This window comes from Dipteris shenzhenensis, chromosome 7, assembly GCF_047967505.1.
Source record: "Dipteris shenzhenensis isolate YYH24624 ecotype China chromosome 7, Dip_SZ_1.0, whole genome shotgun sequence".
Classification (NCBI taxonomy): Eukaryota; Viridiplantae; Streptophyta; class Polypodiopsida; order Gleicheniales; family Dipteridaceae; genus Dipteris; species Dipteris shenzhenensis.
Window position 1 is genome coordinate 20,116,819 of NC_141602.1, and position 20,610 is coordinate 20,137,428.

At 49.1% G+C, this 20,610-nt stretch overlaps 1 protein-coding gene across 3 annotated transcripts in view; it reads left to right on the forward strand.

Moving 5' to 3' along the window:
• Nucleotides 1–20,610, forward strand: part of LOC147900070 (uncharacterized) — a 124,726-nt gene that overhangs the window by 25,154 nt on the left and 78,962 nt on the right. For 2 of the 3 annotated variants that reach the window (XR_015541324.1, XM_087377194.1), the window contains exons 3-5: nt 14,270–14,425; nt 14,607–14,717; nt 14,884–15,096. Coding sequence is in view for 2 of the 3 variants with exons in the window: in XM_087377194.1 (XP_087233320.1) it covers nt 14,270–14,425; nt 14,607–14,717; nt 14,884–15,096 (480 nt within the window). In the remaining variant the exon portion in view is untranslated. The remainder of the gene's footprint in view (nt 1–14,269; nt 14,426–14,606; nt 14,718–14,883; nt 15,097–20,610) is intronic. The other variant, XM_087377195.1, reaches the window with a different exon arrangement.

Consider the following 20,610-nt stretch of genomic DNA (forward strand, 5'->3'; position numbering starts at 1 on the left):
GGCCGAGCAAGAAGCAATCTACAGTGGCTACTTCCTCATGTGAAGCTGAGTACATGGCAGCTTTCACAGCGACAGTTGAGTGTGTTTGGTTGTGATGTTTATTCATCTTCGTCTCTTATTAGAGGGTCCTTCTCCAATTCTTAGTGATAGTCAGAGTGCTATAGCAGTGGCAAAGAATCGCGTGTTTCATGCTCGCACGAAGCACATTGAGGTTCATTATCATTATGATAGAGAGAAGTTGCATGCAGGGGAGATCGGTATGATCTATGTGTCAACACATGTCAATGTTGTAGATAGCTTCGTCTCTTATTGGAGGGTCCTTCTTCAATTTTTACTGATAGTCAGAGTGCTATAGCAGTGGCAAAGAATCCCGTGTTTCATGCTCGCACGAAGCACATTGAGGTTCATTATCATTATGTCAGAGAGAGTTGCATGCAGGGGAGATCAGTATGATCTATGTGTCAACACATGACAATGTTGCAGACATCTTCACCAATCGAGAGCCAACCATGGCAACCTCTGTCTCCCTGATGTGCAGTCCCCATATGATCTAACCCGGTGTACATATGTGATGGTTTGAAAGGCTGCATCTAGCTGGAGTGGAGAAGCACCAAACTCGGCCTGAATGATGTGATGTGGTACAGGGGATTTCCCCCCGATCATCCATGAGAGCATGAGGATCTGCAGGCGCTCCACCCGTGTCCACTCTATCTCTGACATGTCAGGTCCCCAACAAGGGCTGCCATACATACCGGTTGGTTGGACCAAGGACTCGAAGAGAAGAGCCTTGGTCCGAGGGTCCTGGAAGTGGGAGTGGAAGCATTGTCTCTCTAGCCGAGCCAATGAGGCGTGTCCCCTACTTAGTTTGGCCTGCATCGCTGGTCTCATCGTGAAGATCGGGCCGGAGAAGATGACTAGTAAGTGTATGAGGATACGATCTCAACTGGTGACCCACCGAAAGTGAACTCCTTCCGTTGCATGTTTGCTCGAGAGGTGTTAAACATCATGACCTTGGTCTTGCCAAGGTTGACCTCCAAATCATGGGATAAACCAAAAGCCTGCAGTGCATCCAGGTGTCGCTGGAGCCCCTCGGTTGTGGACGACAAGAGTGTCACGTCATCTACATAAAGAAGACTCTTGATGATAATCTCGGCAAGTGAGCAACTGGTCCCTCCGAACGCCCCCATGAAAGTCTCAAGCTCATCGATGTAGAGGCCAAACAGGGTTGGTGATAAGGGACAACCTTGTTTGACCCCTATGGTACTCAAGATCTCATCTGTCTAACCTGCGCCTGTCCAAACTCGGCCTGATCAAATCCTAGTGTCTGTAGGCGTGTGATGAGACGAGCTCGAGGTACTGTGTCAAAGGCTTTGTGGAAATCCACAAAGTAGCAATACACCCTCTCCTTCCGTGATCTGGCCTCCTCCATGACACTCCTGAGTGTGAGTATGTGATCCATAGTCCCATGGTCTCGTCGCCTGAAACCGGACTGACCCTCTGCTTTGAGCCCTCTCATCTCTGCGAACAGGTTGACCGACGGATCCAATACAGCTGCATAGATCTTGGACATCACATGTCCAATCATGATAGTCCTGTAGTTACTCGGGTCCATGGGATCCCCTGCCTTGTGGATGGGGGTGATGGTGTTGAGTGTCCAAGTGTGGGGGAAGCCAAGGCAAACAGCGTCATTGAATAGCTTTGTTAGGATTGGGGCTAAAGTGTCGATCCCATATGCGATAAACTCAGTGCATAGCCCCTCGTGATCCTTAGCTCGGCCATTGTGTGGATTCAATGTCGCGTCCTTGACTCCCCCTCTGGCGAACAACATGCAAGTGGTGGGGCGAGGTGTGTGTATCACATCTGGAGTGGGCTGGTGTGGGACATCATAAAGATGGTGTGCTTACATGTGCGAGACTCTCGTGTCGGTGAGGGGTGATGGAGACCTATGCTCAAGGAATCTCCGCAAAAAATCCTTAGAGTTGTTGCTGTACAAGATGTTCAGCAGCTCCTCCTCATTTCGACGAAGAAATGCCTGCTTCTTTCTACGTACGAGACGTCGATACTTGCGTGACGTGTCTGGTGTGTTTGGGAGGTGACATTTGGTTTCAAGTCGGAGCTGTTGGCGATAAGCCTTGCACTCCGCATCGTACAAGTTGTTGCAGGGTATAGAACCAAGAGGTGGTGCTCTAGTGGACCGTTTGGTGTGGGGAAAGATTTGGAGGGCAGCCTCGTGGAGTGTGCGGCTAATCAGGGCAGCACGGTCCTCTATGAGTGGTATGTGATCGATGTAGGTCAGGAGTCTGTTTAGGCGTCCAGAGTAGGCCGGTGGGAGGCTGTGATCAAAGTGTATGTCGTGGTAGGTGTCGTGCTTCCTATGTGGTGTGTGTGGTGTGGCTAAGCGTGGGGTGGCGATAGTGAAGAATAGGTATGTGTGATCAGCTTCTGGAGGGAGTGGCGCTATGGTGAAGTCGGTGATACATGAAGTGAAGGTAGGGGATCCCATGATGTAATCTACTACACTAGTGCCCCCCCCCCCCAGTGTGAAGCAAGTAAAATCAGCTGAGGAGGGCCATAGGTCAAGCCCGTTGTAGATGATGAGATCATGCATTCTGCCTAGTCAAGGAGCGCGTGTCCATATGGTGTAACAGTCGGTCCGATGAGATCTTGGTCATACGTGCTCCGTCTAGGTCCATGTCTGGTAGCATGATAGAGTCGTCTCGGAAGTCCAGGAGTGGTGCTTGGTGCGTGCTTGTCCTGGTGTTGAAGTCCCCAACAAGGAGAACTTCCCTGTGGGCTGAAAGGTTTGGGATATCCTGATGTAAGGGTGCATATGGCCATGTCTCACCCTTGTCTCACGCCACTCTGGCAAAGGGGGATGTGTCTGGCGGGAAGTAGCATATTGCTATGAAAAGGTCACGGGTGTTTGTGTGTCGGATCCGGATCCACATGAATCGGGAGTGTGCATCCTTCCTCTCAATGGAGATGGCTCTAGCGAGGGAAGACTTGTACAATACTGCGACCCCGCCTGATTCTCGGACTCCTCTTGTATCCCTCGTCTATCCTTGAAGGTTGACTCCCATGTGTAGCCACTGACTATCGGTGGAGGACGCTTTGGGCTCTGGTGTGTCTTTGTGTAAAAGACTATGTCTCGTCTTGTATAAGACTCTGAGAAGTTCCCTGGGTCCGACCATAAGGTACCATTACAATTCCAAATGGTGCAGGCTAGGTTCTCGAAAACCTGAGTCTCATAAGCCCGGTCCCCCTAGGGGGTACAGGTGGGAGCCCGATGGGTGCCGGTCAACAACCTACCATCTCAAACCACGGCCCATTTTCCCTCCTTGCGGACAACATCCCGCTGCTGCAGAAGAACTCGTTGCTCCTCAATCTGTAGTGGTGTCAAATCCTCATCCATGGACAGGGTGGGATGCTCTTGTAGGACGGCTCGGCGTCGGAGTGTCGCTAGTTGAGCATGTGAATCTCTGAAGCGAATGACTAGGGGCTGCTCTCGGTTGGGGTCTCTCGCAACACGTCATGCTCCCTCTATGCCATGGTCGAGGACCCCCATGGTGGTGGTCACAAAGGTGATCGCCTCCTCCATGGGCGTCGTAGTGGTGCTGGTGCTGTCTCGCGTGATCCCTCATATCCGGATGTTGAGGGCCTTCAAAGCCCTCTGCTATTGCTCTTGTATGGCGGCTGAAATGGTTGCCTTGTGCGGGCTCCCGTTTGGCCACGTCACCCATCTAGTCGTCTCTGCTATAGCCGACTGTATCGTGGCTATCTATGCCTCCATCTCTGTGACTCGGGTCCCTCCAGGCGTTGCTTTGAGGGTCCGGAGCTGCTCTCGAAGCTGTGTGATGTCGTGTTTGAGTCCTTGGATAAGGGTGCCCTGCTCGTGTATAATGCAGGCTTGCTGCTGGGTGTATCGGGCCTGCTCCTGAGTGTAATGTGTCATCTCTGCCTGACAGGCCCGGATGCTGTGTATCTCAGCCAATAGGGAGTCCCAACCATCTGGTTGGGACCTAAGATGTCCTGGTCCAGGTGGGAACTAGATCTCGAGAGGGGTTGGAATGAAGGTGGGTTGCTGAGGTTGTACTGAGGGTGGGGATGTTGTGATCTGTGCGGGGGAGTGGTACGTAGGAGTAGCGAGGCCGGACGACGTGATGAAGGGTGGCTGACTGAGATGTAGAGGTCCATGTCTGGTTACAATGATAGAGTCGTCTTAGAAGTCCAGGAGTGGTGCCTAGCGCGTGCTCATCCTGGCGTTGAAGTCCCCAACAAGGAGAACTTCCCCGCAGGCTGAAAGGTCTGGAATATCCTGATGTAAGGGTGCATATGGCGATGTCTCACCCTCCTCTCGTGCCACTCTGGCAAAGTGGGATGTGTCTGGCGGGAAGTAGCATATTGCTTTGAAAAGGTCACAGATATCTGTGCGTCGGATCTGGATCCACATGAATCGGGAGTGTGCGTCCTTCCTCTCAATGGAGATGGCTCCAGCGAGGAAGACCTGTACAATACTGCGACCCCGCCTGGATCCTCGGACTCCTCCTGTATCCCTCATCTCATCCCTGAAGGCTGACCCCAGGTGTAGCCACCGACTATCGATAGTGGACGCTATGGGCTCTGATGTGTCTCTGTGTAAAAACTATGTCTCGTCCTGTATAAGACTCCGAGAACTTCCCTCGGTCTGACCATAAGGTACCATTACAGTTCCAAATGGTGCAGGCTAGGGTCTCGAAAACCTGAGTCTCATAGGCCCCGTCCCCCTAGGGGGTACGGGTGGGAGCCCGATGGGTGCCGGTCAACAACCTACCATCTCGGACCACCGCCCATTTTCCCTGCTTGTGGGCAACATCTCGCTGCTGCAAAAGAACTCGTCGCTCCTCAATCTGTAGTGGTGTAAAATCCTCGTCCATGGACAGGGTGGAATGCTCTCGTAGAGCGGCTCGGCATCGGAGTGTCGCTAGTCGAGCATGTGAATCTTTAAAGCGAATGACTGGGGGCTGCTCTCGCTTGGGGTTCTCTCGCAACATGCCATGCTCCCTCTATGCCATGGTCGCAGACCCCCCATGGTGGTGGTCACAAAGGTGATCGCCTCCTCCATGGGCGTCGTAGTGGTGCTGATGTTGTCTCGCGTGATCCCTCATATCCGGATGTTGAGGAGCCCTCTACTGCTGCTCCTGTATGGCAGCTGAAACTGTTGCCTTTTGCGGGCTCCCCTTTTGCCACGTCACCCATCTAGTCGTCTTTGCTATAGCCGACTGTATCGTGGCTATCTATGCCTCCATCTCTGTGAGTGGGGTCCCTCCAGGCATTGCTCTGACGGTCCGGAGCTCCTCTCGAAGCTGTGTGATGTCGTGTTTGAGTCCTTGGATAAGGGTGCCCTGCTCATGTATAATGCAGGCCTGCTCCTGGGTGTATCGGGCCTGCTCCTAAGTGTAATGTGTCAGCTCTGCGTGACGGGCCCGGATGTTGTGTATCTCAGCCAATAGGGAGTCCCAACCATTTGGTTGGGACCTAAGATGTCCTGGTCCAAGTGGGAACTGGATCTCGAGAGGGGTTGGAATGAAGGTGGGCTGCTGAGGTTGAATTGAGGGTGGGGATGCTGTGATCTGGGCGGGGGAGTGGTATGTAGGAGTAGCGAGGCCGGACGACGTGATGAAGGGTGGCTGACTGAGATGTAGAGGTGATACGAGGGGAAAGTACTGTGGAGCCGTGGCCGGTGGGGCTAGTGATGAGGCTACTGGAGAGGAGACCTGTGATGATGATGCAGGAGAGGGGGAGGAGAGAGGTGGTGTAGATGATAAGGCGGATGATGGTGGTGAAATAGTTGGTGAGCAGCATGGGCTTTTGGTGGGCCCCTTTCTTCTGGGCCGCGGTGCTGTCCACTGCCAAGCCGGTCCGGTTGCTGCGTTTGTTGGAGTCCTCCAGACTGAGTTGCTTTTGTGTTTTCCCCTTGTCACCGTTCCCCTTCCCCATCTCCTCGGGTATGTAAATTTGGACCGAAGGGTCTCCCACCTAGTCTTTTGTCCTCATCCCCCTGTTTCCTATATTATGGGGGAGGCAGCAGCGGGCAAAGAAGGGATTGCGGGAGGTCGGAGCTGCAAGCGGAAAAAAAAAAAGTGGGGGCTGGAAGTGCGGCCCCCCCCCCAAAAAAAAAAGTCGGGGCTGCAAGTGGGGCCTCAAAAAAAAAAAAGGTCGGGGCTGAGCGGGGGGGGTGAGCGAGGGGCCGAGCGGGGGGGTGAGCGTGGGGCTGAGTGAGGGGCTGAGTGGTGGGCTGAGCGAGGGGCTGAGCGGTGAGGGTTTGAGCCAGGGGGGGTGAGCGGGGCTGAGCAGGGGGGGTGAGCGGGTGCGAGGGGGTGAGCGGGGGGGTGAGCAGGGCTGAGTGGGAGGGTGAGCGGGGGGCTGAGCGAGGGGGTGAGCGAGGGGCTGTGAGGGGGTGAGCAGAGGGGTGAGCAAGGGGCTGAGAGAGAAGAGGGGGGCTGAGTGAGGGGCTGAGAGAGAAGAGCTGCGAGGGGGTGAGCGGAGAGGGTGAGCGGGGGGCTGAGCAAGGGGGTGAGCGAGGGGCTGGAGCATTTTGATAAAGTAGCCAGAGGAGGGGAAGATTAAGGAGGAGTATGTGATGCATCTGAGTAGTCAACATCTACTATTGTGCTGAGGTTTACAATGGACTATAGACGGTTGATCTCCTGTATAACTGATTTATACTATGATCTATCTATGCAGTTCTAATGCATATTCAATATTATATATTGGAAGTCAGAGCTTGGAACTTGACAGTTGTATTTATTGTCAAGTGATATGACTTAGTGGTAATTCTAAGAATGAATGTTTTATTTAAGTATAGATGAAGACTTATTGGGGATTACAAGGGGTTAGTTGCTATCAACTAGATCTCATATGGTTGGATTATTTCCTTCCTATTTCAGCCCTAAGCTGATAAGATTGTTAACTGAATGAGCACTTGTTTTGGATACAAGATCTAATGTGACTTCTTTCAGTTTGATAGACCTTGCCACCCCCTCGCCACCCTCTCGCTACCCCTCCGCTACCCCCTCGCTGCTACCCCTCTGCTACCCCCTCGCTACCCCCTGCTACCCCTCCAACCCCCTCCGCTACCCCCTCGCTACCCCCTCGCTGCTACCCCCTCCGCTACCCCCCGCTACCCCCCTGCTACCCCTCACTCAGCCCCCCCTCCCACCCCCCCTTGCTCTTTAAAATTAAAAAATAAAAATAAAAAAAATTATAACCCCCGCTTGCACCTCTGACAAAAAAAAAAAAAAAAAAAAAAAATCCAACAGCTCCGACCTCCTGCAATCCCTTCTTTGCCTGCTGCTGCCTCCCCCATAATGAAGGGAACAGGGGGATGAGGACAGGAGACTAGGCGGGAGACCCTTCGGTCCAAATTTGCATATGCGTGGAGATGGGGAAGGGGAACGATGACAAGGGGAAAACACAAAAGCAACTCAGTCTGGAAGACTTCAACAAACGCAGCAACCGGAGCGGTTTAATAGTGGACAGCACCGTGGCCTAGAAGAAAGGGGCCCACCCAAAGCCCATGCTGCTCACCACATCCTCGACCGCTATGGTTACCACCACTATTTCACCACCATCATCCGCCTTATCATCTACACCACCTCTCTCCTCCCCCTCTCTTGCATCATCATCACAGGTCTCCTCTCCAGTAGCCTCATCACTAGCCCCACCGGCCACGGCTCCACAGTACTTTCCCCTCGTATCACCTCTACATCTCAGTCAGCCACCCTTCATCACGTCGTCCGGCCTCGCTACTCCTACATACCACTCCCCCGCCCAGATCACAGCATCCCCACCCTCAATTCAACCTCAGCAGCCCACCTTCATTCCAACCCCTCTCGAGATCCAGTTCCCACTTGGACCAGGACATCTTAGGTCCCAACCAGATGGTTGGGACTCCCTATTGGCTGAGATACACAACATCCGGGCCCGTCACGCAGAGCTGACACATTACACTTAGGAGCAGGCCCGATACACCCAGGAGCAGGCCTGCATTATACATGAGCAGGGCACCCTTATCCAAGGACTCAAACACGACATCACACAGCTTCGAGAGGAGCTCCGGACCGTCAGAGCAATGCCTGGAGGGACCCCACTCACAGAGATGGAGGCATAGATAGCCACGATACAGTCGGCTATAGCAGAGACGACTAGATGGGTGACGTGGCAAAAGGGGAGCCCGCAAAAGGCAACAGTTTCAGCTGCCATACAGGAGCAGCAGTAGAGGGCTTCGAAGGCCCTCAACATCCGGATATGAGGGATCACGCGAGACAGCATCAGCACCACTACGACGCCCATGGAGGAGGCGATCACCTTTGTGACCACCACCATGGGGGTTTGCGACCATGGCATAGAGGGAGCATGGCGTGTTGCGAGAGAACCGCAAGCGAGAGCAGCCCCCAGTCATTCGCTTTAAAGATTCACATGCTCGACTAGCGACACTCCGATGCCGAGCTGCTCTACGAGAGCATTCCACCCTGTCCATGGACGAGGATTTTACACCACTACAGATTGAGGAGCGACGAGTTCTTTTGCAGCAGCGAGATGTTGCCCACAAGGAGGGAAAATGGGCGGTGGTCCGAGATGGTAGGTTGTTGACCGGCACCCGTCGGGCTCCCACCCGTACCCCCTAGGGGGACGGGGCCTATGAGACTCAGGTTTTTGAGACCCTAGCCTGCACCATTTGGAACTGTAATGGTACCTTATGGTCAGACCGAGGGAAGTTCTCGGAGTCTTATACAGGACGAGACATAGTTTTTTACACAGAGACACATCAGAGCCCATAGCGTCCACTATCGATAGTCGGTGGCTACACCTGGGGTCAGCCTTCAGGGATGAGATGAGGGATACAGGAGGAGTCCGAGGATCCTGTGGGGTCGCAGTATTGTACAAGTCTTCCCTTGCTGGAGCCATCTCCATTGAGAGGAAGGACGCACACTCCCGATTCATGTGGATCCAGATCCGACGCACAGATATCTGTGACCTTTTCAAAGCAATATGCTACTTCCCGCCAGACACATCCCACTTTGCCAGAGTGGCACGAGAGGAGGGTGAGACATCGCCATATGCACCCTTACATCAGGATATTCCAGACCTTTCAGCCTGCGGGGAAGTTCTCCTTGTTGGGGACTTCAACGCCAGGATGAGCACGCGCTAGGCACCACTCCTGGACTTCTGAGACGACTCTATCATGCTACCAGACATGGACCTAGACGGAGAAGGTATGACCAAGACCTCATCAGACCGACACGGGCTGCCTGTTTCACCATATGGACATGCGCTCCTTGATTTGGGCAGGATGGATGATCTCATCATCTACAACGGGTTTGACCTATGGCCCTCAAGTGGTTTTACTTGCTTCCCCCACGGGGGGACACTAGTGTAGTAGATTACATCATGGGATCCCCTACCTTCACTTCATGTATCACCAACTTCACCGTAGCACCACTCCCTCCAGGAGCTGATCACACATACCTATTCTTCACTATCGCCACCCCACGCTTAGCCACACCACACACACCACATAGGAAGCACGACACCTACCACGACATACACTTTGATCACAGCCTCCCACCGGCCTACTCTGGATGCCTAAACAGACTCCTAGCCTACATCGATCACATACCACTCATAGAGGACCGTGCTGCCTTGATTAGTTGCACACTCCACGAGGCTGCCCTCCAAATCTTTCCCCACACCACACGGTCCACTAGACCACCATCTCTTGGTTTTGTACCTTGCAATAATTGGTACGATGTAGAGTGCAAGGCTTATCGCCGACAGCTCCGACTTGAAACCAGATGTCACCTCTCGAACACACCAGACACGGTACGCAAGTACCGACGTCTCGTACGTCGAAAGAAGCAGGCATTTCTTCGTCGAAATGAGGAGGAGCTGCTGAACATCTTGTACAGCAACAACTCTAAGGATTTTTGGCGGAGATTCCTTGAGCGTAGGTCTCCATCACCCCTCATCAACACGAGAGTCTGGCACACGTATGCACACCATCTTTATGATGTCCCACACCAGCCCACTCCAGATGTGATACACACACCTTGCCCCACCACTTGCACGTTGTTCAGCAAAGGGGGAGTCAAGGATGCGACATTGAAACTGCACAATGGCTGAGCTAAGGATCACGAGGGGCTATGCAGTGAGTTTATCGCATATGGGATCGACTCGTTAGCCCCGATCCTGGCAAAGCCATTCAATGACGCTGTTTGCCTTGGCTTCCCGTGCACTTGGACACTCAACACCATCACCCCCATCCACAAGGCAGGGGATCCCATGGACCCGAGTAACTAAAGGACTATCATGATTGGACATGTGATGTCCAAGATCTATGCAGCTGTATTGGATGCGTCGGTCAGCCTGTTCGCAGAGATGAGAGGGCTCAGAGGAGAGGGTCAGTCCGGTTTCAGGCGAGACCATGGAACTATGGATCACATACTCACACTCAGGAGTGTCATTGAGGAGGCCGGATCATGGAAGGAGAGGGTTTATTGCTGCTTTGTGGATTTCCGCAAAGCCTTTGACATAGTACCTCGAGCTCGTCTCATCACACACCTACAGACACTGGGATTTGATCAGGAGATCATCTGGGCAGTCATGGCACTTTATGAGAGAGTTTTAGGCCGAGTTCGGACAAGCGCAGGTTGGATAGATGAGATCTTGAGAACCATAGGGTCAAACAGGGTTGTCCCTTATCACCAACCCTGTTTGGCCTCTACATCAATGAGCTTGCGACTTTCATGGGGGCATTCGGAGGGACTGGCTACTCACTTGCCGGGATCATCATCAGGATTCTTCTTTATGCAGATGACGTGGCACTCTTGTCATCCACACCCGAGGGGCTCCAGTGACACCTGGATGCACTGCAGGCTTGTTGTTTATCCCATGATTTGGAGGTCAACCTTGGCAAGACCAAGGTCATGATCTCGAGCAAACATGCAACGGAAGCAATTCACTTTCGGTGGGTCACCAGTTGAGATCGTATCCTCATACACTTACTTGGGGGTCATCTTCTCGGGCCCGATCTTCACGATGAGACCAGTGATGCAGGCCAGACTGAGTAGGGGACATGCCTCACTGGCTCGGCTAGAGAGACAATGCTTCCACTCCCATTTCTAGGACCCTCAGACGAAGGCTCTTCTCTTCGACTCCTTGGTCCGACTAGCCGGTATGTATGGCATCCCTTGTTGGGGACCTGACATGTCAGAGATAGAGTGGACATGGGTGGAGCGCTTGCAGATCCTCATGCTCTCACGGATGATCCGGGGGAAACCCTCTGTACCACATCACATCATTCAGGCCGAGTTTGGTGCTTCTCCACTCTAGCTAGATGCAGCCTTTCAGACCATCACATATCTACACCGGATTAGATCATATGGGGACTGCACATCAGGGAGACATAGGTTGCCATGGTTGGCTCTCGATTCCTCCATGAGGTTGGCAGTAGAGGGAGACGAGCGATGCTGGTATGCACGGACTCACAGATGGTTTGTGAGACTAGGGTTTTACATCGATAGGATACCTCCTTTTCGGTACAGTTTAGATGCCCCTCCGGTACTTCCACCCACCATCCCAATCGGGCCACACACCAACCTAGTCATTCGAGAGGATCTCCTACAGCTACACACCTTTAGGACTTGGTTGGAGCCGAGGGAGCTTCTTGTGAAGCTGAGTTTCTACAGAGATTACTGTCTTCGTATTTTGGAGGAGGGATTCATCACACCACCGGGGTACACCGAGCTTCATATGCCTCACTCACTATGGATCTCCATTGGACAGTTTCGGGTATCATCACACCGCCTCCGCATAGAGAGGGGCAAAGCAGAGGGGATTCCTAGCGAGCATCTCTTATGCATATTATGCGAGTATCAGGAGGTTGAGTCGGAGGAGCATTTTATTTTCAGGTGCCCAGTGTACTACGAGATCGGAGGTCGCTACCACTGCCTCTTTAGAGACGGCTCCGGGCTCCTTTCCAGATTTCTCGCCTACCCAGATTAGAGATGCCTCGCAGCCTTCATTCACGAGGGGGTCCGACACAGGAATTATTACTTAGGTGACGAGGCTTGGCCACATCATCAGACACCTCTCAGAGTAGGATCACATAGTTCTTCCCATTGAGTGACATTGATCGTCCAGTCTTTAGCCGCACACGTGACAGAGACCCCGACCCGACAACCGCAGCACGACACACGAGACATCAAGGGGACACATAGGTGGATCTCTCGTCATTGTTTAGACCCGGGATACGTCCCACGGGATTTATGGTGGCTGTGGTCTTGCGTTGAGCCTCGTCTAGGAGACCGAGACGCACGGCACCCCTTGACGGGCGCCAATGTCCCATCACCGGCTATGCACCAGCTAGGGCGACATGACATACGGAGGGTTCTGCTCCGCTCCAGTCCTTTTCTTTTCATTGTTACATCCAGATGTATTTGATTATGTATGATCAGACTTAGGATTCAGCACGGGTGATGATGCTCGTTTCAGTAGCTCCACCCTTATTGTGATTTGTATCAGGTTTTCTTTCAGTCTCATAGATCCATCGGTCTTCCGAAGACTCTAATAGCTCCACCCTTACTGTGATTTGTATCAGGTTTTCTTTCAGACTCATAGACCCATCGGTCTTTCTTTCTCTATCTTCTCCACTACTCATGTTTCCTTGCAGCGTGAGCTTGCTAGACCAGCTCTTTATCATGATTGCTGTTCAATTTAAACCAATTAACAGGGAGCAAATGTTGAACTATGGGTTGTCACTATGACCAAACCATATCATATCTTAGAAGCTCTGAAGTATAAAGATGAGCTGGCATGCTAGTTAGATGCCAATGATTTGTGGTTATCCTTCGAAGTAGATGTAGAGCTGGTCTAAAAGAAATCTGTACTTGATAATATTGGCACCTGAGCATGGCCAAAGAACAAGCATGTTTTCTTCAACATGAACCACGTTTAACATAGGTGGTGGAAATCCTTACTTCACTGTGGGATAGCTTGCTTCTCTTGGGATCTTAAGTGCATACGTAAATAAAGGCCTCTTACAAGCAATGACAGCCTACAGGGCGATGTGCTGATCATGAAGTTTGCTTCACAGTGTGTGCCCATGCTGTTATGTTACTCTTGCTCATCTCCATAATATATTGATGGTTTGAGGGCTGGTAAAGTTCCTAGCTCACGTGATATAATGCACAATAATGAACTTACTAGTATATATTCTGCTTTCATAATGTAACTTTACAAGTCCAAGGTTCGGAGCTAGAGTTACCTGTTAAAATCAGCTGAGGTAGTGAACTGGTTCACGAGGCAGGTTTTTGGCTACTTTTGAAACTTGACTGCGTTACATGCATCTGTCACCATATCATATATGAATGCAGTTGCATAACTACATGGCCATTGTGTAGCATAGGCTCCACCTCCATGTGTGAGCATCAGAGGGCTAAAGCCATAGGTTAAACTTTCATTTAGTACAGCACACACTGGGGCAACCAAGGAGCTAATCATGCAGGAGCCTTGGGACTGCCACGTATGCTAAGGGCCTGCCAACACAGCTAAAATACCAGCATCAAGGCCTTGCAGGGTCGTAGCTGCAGCACAAGACAACACAGGCAAAAAATGTCAGTGCTGTTCAAAAAGTCAACTCATTGGTGGTTGATTAATATTGAAATTTCTCAACTTGGTGAATGCCAAGAGCTGACCACTGACCACGTATTGAACGGATCAACTATGAAAAGGAGGGCCCCTATAAGCCCCCATGATGCCCTCACCTTCAGTGTCTCTTTGAGGAAAGTGAGAGAGCAGCCCTATATGTAAGCTGCTGTTGTACCATTTGAGCAGGGCCATTGAGGTATTCTTGATAGGGATGCTCTGCAAGACTCTATTACATTTATTTATTTACCGTATTTCTAATAAAGTTAAGTAGGACCCTCTGGTGTTTGGCTCTATGAGGGATGATCTCTTTCATTATGGATGATGGCAATTCTTGTTGTCAGATTCTGTGCATGTTACATAGACTTATTCCATAAATTAAACTACTGTTTGTATGTGCTTGGAGGTAAGCTGTATTGTCCAAGTAGCTCAGGTATATTGTAGAATGTCTCAAATATAGCTCAGTCATGCATTTTTTCATTCGAAAGACTTCTTGATCTTCCTGTTTGAATTTTTGTTGTTGTTGGTAGACAAACGACAGTTTTTGGGGGTGCTACTGGTTTGTTGACTTCTCTATTTCCTGAAGGCTTGCCTTTTAGCCCTATGGATAAGAACAGGATATTGGCTTACAGAGGAAGGACAAACAAACTTGCTCATACAGATGGAAGATAAAGTCTTGTCATGCACAGATGCTCAGGTCACAGATAAGCTCTTACTATCAATCCGTCTGAAGGATAAGAAGGTAATGTGATGCCAATGACACATTTTTAATTATTGTAGCTTTCGATTTTGCTTCTGCCACAAAATTGAACTTCCTTTTATTCGACTGTATCACTATACAGGCAGGTTTCGACTCTAGGCTGTTTTAAATGCCTTAATAGTGCCTGCTAAGGTATTCCATTGTGGTTGGAATGGGCTGACAGGTGGTGACCCACATTTATGTTGATGTAACCACTTGGCTTCCTGTACGGATGGAATCAAAGGCCTTTGGAGGCATAGAAAAATGGGAATTTGCAGGCTGGGAAAATGTTATGGTCTGTTGACTCATGGCCTATATAGCTTGAACTTTTTGTCCCAGAGGTTGGAAAGTTTTGTGTATGGCTATAATAAGACTTTTGAACTATGAGACTAGCAGCAACATGAGAATTTGATTTTGAGTTATATATTGGGAGTTGATGCTATTACAAATCTATTTTGCAGCCTGGGAGTTGTTTCAAGTTCGCAAAATCAACAGTATATTCTCCTGCAGCTGGTGGAAAACACATGTATACTGTTGCATATGATAGCCTGGGGTGCAGTAAGCAAGAATTTCTTCAAAATTGCGTTTACACTCACCCCACCACATCAATACTACCACGCACATCATCTTATCCCCTGGTGAACTTGGACAAATCTTGTCCTCCATCTGTTAGAGTAAGTGCAATCCATTTGTCAAAACATGCAAGGTAGATTTTAGAAAGCAGAAATGGACTATTACATCTTCGGATTCATGAGAAATCATGTGGACTGTGGCATTATAGAATCGATTAGGTTCCTTTCGATGTTATTTATATGAGCTGTGTTATGCATGGAGCCTCAGCCAGATGGAGGCAGACAACTGGGTTTTGTGTCTATTTGAGGAGCATAACCAATCGAGCAGTTCTTTTTCTTGTCTGCATGTAATGCTATTTGTAATGTGGGAACTTCTTTCTGTACATGATTAACTACTTCCGAAGTATGGACGCCTCCGAATAGATAAGGAGATTTTAAAGCTCCCCAAACCCCATATATTAAATTGATTTTTTAAATTGGAACCAGTGGCCATTGCAAATTCATTGTCATGGGCATCTGAGCCCATGGACATGACTATGTATAGGGCAGTCACACAGCAGTCACAGGGCTGGCTTCAGGACAGGGTAGCAGCAGTAGAGTACCAAAGCAGGAGGGGGCTATATATAGGCCTACCCAGCCAGTCTGTGGACTTGCAGACTCAGCCAGTCTGTGAGTTTACAGACTCAGTCTGTGGAAGGAGCTTTCCCTTAAACCTATGTAAGGACACCTTCCCTGATTATTTCATCAGCAGCCTCTTTCTCAGAAAACACAGAGATGGAGGTTGCTTCCTGTAGCCAATATTCCTGCAGCGGAAGATTGTGTAGAAAAGTAGCCCAGGAAACACACAATGCTTAATTCAAATCTCACTTCTTTTTTGTGCACACAAGTGAATGTAGACAGACATAGGCGCAGACACAGTTATTGAACTAAGCACATTAGAGTAGAAATAGTAATATAGATTGCTCCAATAGATGGATAAAATCTCATGCAAAGGTGTGCTCCGTGTGGCACCATCTAGCAAATATGGCACTGCCTAGATATGGACCCCTTGCATCTCACAACTGTTTCTCTCTTACCTCCTCTTGGCACCTCCAAAAATTATATGGAGCTTCAGTTTGCTGAGTAGATGCCGCTTTTCCTACAGACCTCCTGGCTGCTCGGACAGCCAATAGTGAGGCAATATACTATTCAGTTCCTTGACTTCCTTGCTGCTCCTCGTCCTGATGAAGACCTGCACGCTGAGAGTACTCCACACTGGATCCTTGGACCTCCCTGCTGCTGGAACTGAAGCCCAAATCTGAGGCACCAATGAATGGACCCCCAACAATGGGGCCCCATGTATACCACCGAATCTCGAGCAACCAAGGAAGTGCCTGCTGCCTGAGCCTCTAACCTAGGATTGAGCGATGAAGCCCTTTAGTGAGCAACTATTAAGCGATAAACTCCTGAGCCTGCCACAGGGTGTTGCACCTTGACGAATGATACCACCGAGCTGTAGTTGTGCGGCTGATACCATCCAGTGTGCTCCAAGAGCTTCAAAGCATACTCCACAGGCTCTCGAGGTGTTGAGAACGCTCGCCAGTCAGCAGTAATTGGCATTCACCATCTGGATGAAACGAATGCAAGACCTAGAAAACCCACTGTTTGAGGGAACATAAAGCACGAGGAAGGAGGCTGGTCCGTGACACCTTGGTAGCCGTATCTATCAAATTTCCACTGCTGTCCACTACCACCTTAGGAGCAGGAACATCCTCAATGATGAAGGGAGTCTCCTTAGAGTGCCCGCCGTCCTTAGCAAGCAGCAACTTCAGAGGCCCAGTTACGTATTTGCGAGATGCTCTCAACAAACTTGCTCGCTACAACGATGTCGACGGTATAGGGGCCTACAAAATCCCTTTACGGGTCCAGGTTCCAAAAGCTCGCGATCTGACTTCTGTCCGCTGCAAGCTGAAGGCTACAAGTACTGCCCAATGACCTAGCGCCGCTCCAATGACGACGGCTTTAGCGCTATAGTCAGCCGCGAACACTACTGGCAGCCCTTCAACCTCCAGGCACTAGTAGACGACAAGCTAGTAGGAGACTAAACGGTCGACCACCTCTATTCCCCAACAAACGAGCTCGAGCTAAGCACCACAGCAAACACAATGACTTTCAGTGCCCAAGCAACCTGCCTTCGACGAGTGACAACGGACGCTCCAACGCCTACGAACCCTTGTAGACCATGATAGGCGCACATAGCTAGACCCTCGCTTTGGAGCAGCTACGTTGGAGCATCTCGATTCGCAATCGACCAGCGATGCTTTCACGCAGAGGGAGAAGTCATCACGCAAACCTTGCTGCTCATGATCTATTCAATCCGAACGATCAGCTTCGAAAGCATGGGCGCGAGGAACCACTGACGCGTGCTTGCTGGATGTTAGCTCTTGCAAGTGCTAGCATCTCCCGCATCTGAACCACATAGTTCGCGGCACTAGGCATTATCTGAGGTATTCCAACCGTAGTTGGATTCGCTGGTTTATAACCATAGTTCAACTCAAGCGGACTCATTGCTTTAGAGGAATGTTTTATATCATTGTAGGCAAATTCCAATAGTGGCAACCACTCGTCCCACATATGTTGCCTCAATGAAACATATGCTCTAAGCATTCCCTCTAAAGTCTGGTTGACTATTTTCGTCTGACCATCCATTTAAGGATGATCCCCACTACTCATTCCCAACTCAGTCCTGGGATTATGGTAAATCAGTTATGCATGTATGTATGTATGTATGTATGTGTGTGTGTGTGTGTGTATATATATATATATGTATGTATATGTATATGTCTCTCTACGTATACATATATATGTGTATATACATATATATATGTGTATATATATGTATGTATGTATACGTAGAGAGATATATATATATATACATATACATATACATATATATGTGTGCGTGTGTGTGTGTGTGTGTACGTAGATATATATATATATATATATATAGAGAGAGAGAGAGAGAGAGAGAGAGAGAGAGAGAGAGAGAGAGATACATATACATACATATATATATGTATGTATACATATATAGATGTATGTATGTATGTACACATACACACTTTTTTTTGGTGAGAATACACACACACACACACACACACACACACACACACACACACACATACTTGTTTTTTAGTGAAAACTTTGATTGATTATATTACAAGAGTAGTCACCTCAAAAAAGAGGCGCTAGAAAATACATCAACTGAAGATCTCAGTATAAGTCAAATATACATCCTGATCTATTTGGCGAGTCTGCAAGCAATCAAAGGAAGATTGCTGCAGAGATCGCTTAAAGAAAGCAAACAAAGAAAAATTAGGATCACTAAGACTTTACAATTGCGGACTGTCCATAAAGTCCAAAGTGCCCAATAGCGAGCCCAAACAAAGAAAAGATGAAACTCCGGTCATTGTGTCATTGTGGATGAAAACCAAAGAGCCAAAATTTTTTTCCGAAGAGAACAGTTGGGAATCTGACTCGTAGCCTCTGTTGAAGAGAATCCAGATACTGCCGAGAAGACGGGCAATGCAAGAATAAATGAGGCACAGTTTCCTAAGAAATTAGACACTAACGAGCAATGTGCCTACGGGCCATCAGCTGTCCAGATGGAAAAATTCCCAGAAGCACTCGCCATAAAAAAACTTGTTGCCGAAGTGGAACCTTAAATGCCAAGAGTTTGCCGCAGTCTTTTCCTCCACCACTTAGCTGCCCGATGCATTCGCTAAAGAGAATTACCCGTTTCTGAAACCCAGGGTTGAGGCAAAAGAATTTTGTATAATGCAGGCACATTAATCTGAGATAGCCTCAAAGGACGAGAGGAGGACCCAAGGGAAGTCAATATCCAATTCTCTAATTGTTGCTGGAGTTTCAAAGGGGGAATCGGATTCAAAGGCGAAAGCATACAAGTGACTTGCTTCCACAAAGTATGATAATGAGAACCCAAACCATACTGTATGGCTGCGAGAGAAAAGGGAAGCATAGAGCCATCATCATGAATAACATCAGCAACAGTATTGATCTCTTTAAAAGAAATAAAGTAAGAACGGCGAGGTTTCTGTAAAGCAAGCAGAGGCTGAAAAACTTTGGACTAGCGAATGCTTTCAGCCCGCAAAGAATTACCCATCGGAGACTGTTGACCATGCCATTCTAGATGAGACAGAATATGCTTCCAGTCAAGAAGCAAGTTGGAGACCATAGGGCAGCCATGCAAAGTGCCATCAATGCACCCAAACAAGAAATCCCACTGCATGGGTTGCCAACGACCAAAAGCAGGAGTACTGATATGTGTGACTAGAGATTGAATCATGACAGTCCAGGACTGATCACCTTTGCCGCAACATTTTGCCCCTGTGAGCAAGGATGTGCACCTAGATATTAGTGATATTCAAACCTCCATGCATCTTAGGGGAACAAATTTGATGCAACAAAAGCAATCTCAGACTTTTTTTGTCATGTTTGGAATGCCAAAAGATCTCCATAATGACAGACATAAAGGAATCAAGATCTGCCTTGGTGAACATGATCAAAGGAAAATAAAATTGAATGTACGCCACAAGTATGGATTGCACTATTCGGAGGCGAATATGTAAAGGCCAGGTTGCCAATTTCCAATATTCAAGCTTTTTCCGGAGCTTGATTAGAACCCAATCAATTTGTTGTCGACGAGTAACTCCCCATTTCAAAGGATCACCAAGGTGTTGAACTAACTGAGTGGGTGGGATGATCTTCCTTGGCCATAAGAGACTGTGCCAGTCTTTAAGATGCAATGGGAGCAGCTTAGACTTTTGAAAGCTAACATGAAGGCCAGCTGCCAATCCATAAACTGAAAGGGCTTGCATGAAAGCAGAAAGATCAGGCGGAGTATTCCTTGGAGTAAAGAAAGAATCATCAGCATAGGCATGAGCAACCATGTTGCGATTTTCATCCAGTTCCAAACCATGGAGAGAATCTGTTGCCACTAGATGATCAATGTATTGCAGCATAGGATGAGTAGCAATAGCATACCAGAAAGCAAGAAAGAATTCAACAGTGAGGCCATCCCATCCTGGAGATTTCCATCTACCACAGGATTTAATTGCATCGGACAGTTTCCTTTCAGTGAAGGGAAGTTCCAGCTCCACCAGCTCCAATGCTTGAGCTTGAGAAAGAATTGGATGGACATGTTGTAAAAGAAGCTGACGTGTAGACAACATCTCAGGAGAAGGAAAGTCCACATGCCCAAAATGGGAGGAGAAGTGATGGACACAAAAATCAGCAAGTTCAGAGCGAGATGAAGACCAAGAACCATGAGGCATCCGGACCCGACAAATATTTGTAGCCTGTTGTTTGTAATGCAAACTGTTGAAAAATTACTTGGAAGAGCAGTCTTTATCCAAGAAAGCCCTTTGTCGAGATCGGGTTTGCCATTTAGCAAGCTTTCTTCGATCATTTGATTGAAGACAGAATTTGGCCTGACATAATTGCATGCTTTCATCAGAAGACAAAGGCCGGAGGTGACTAAGCTTAGTTAGACTCTGGCAAGTGAATATAGCATGCACAACAGTCTCTCGTGTGGGTTGCATAAATGATTTACCATAA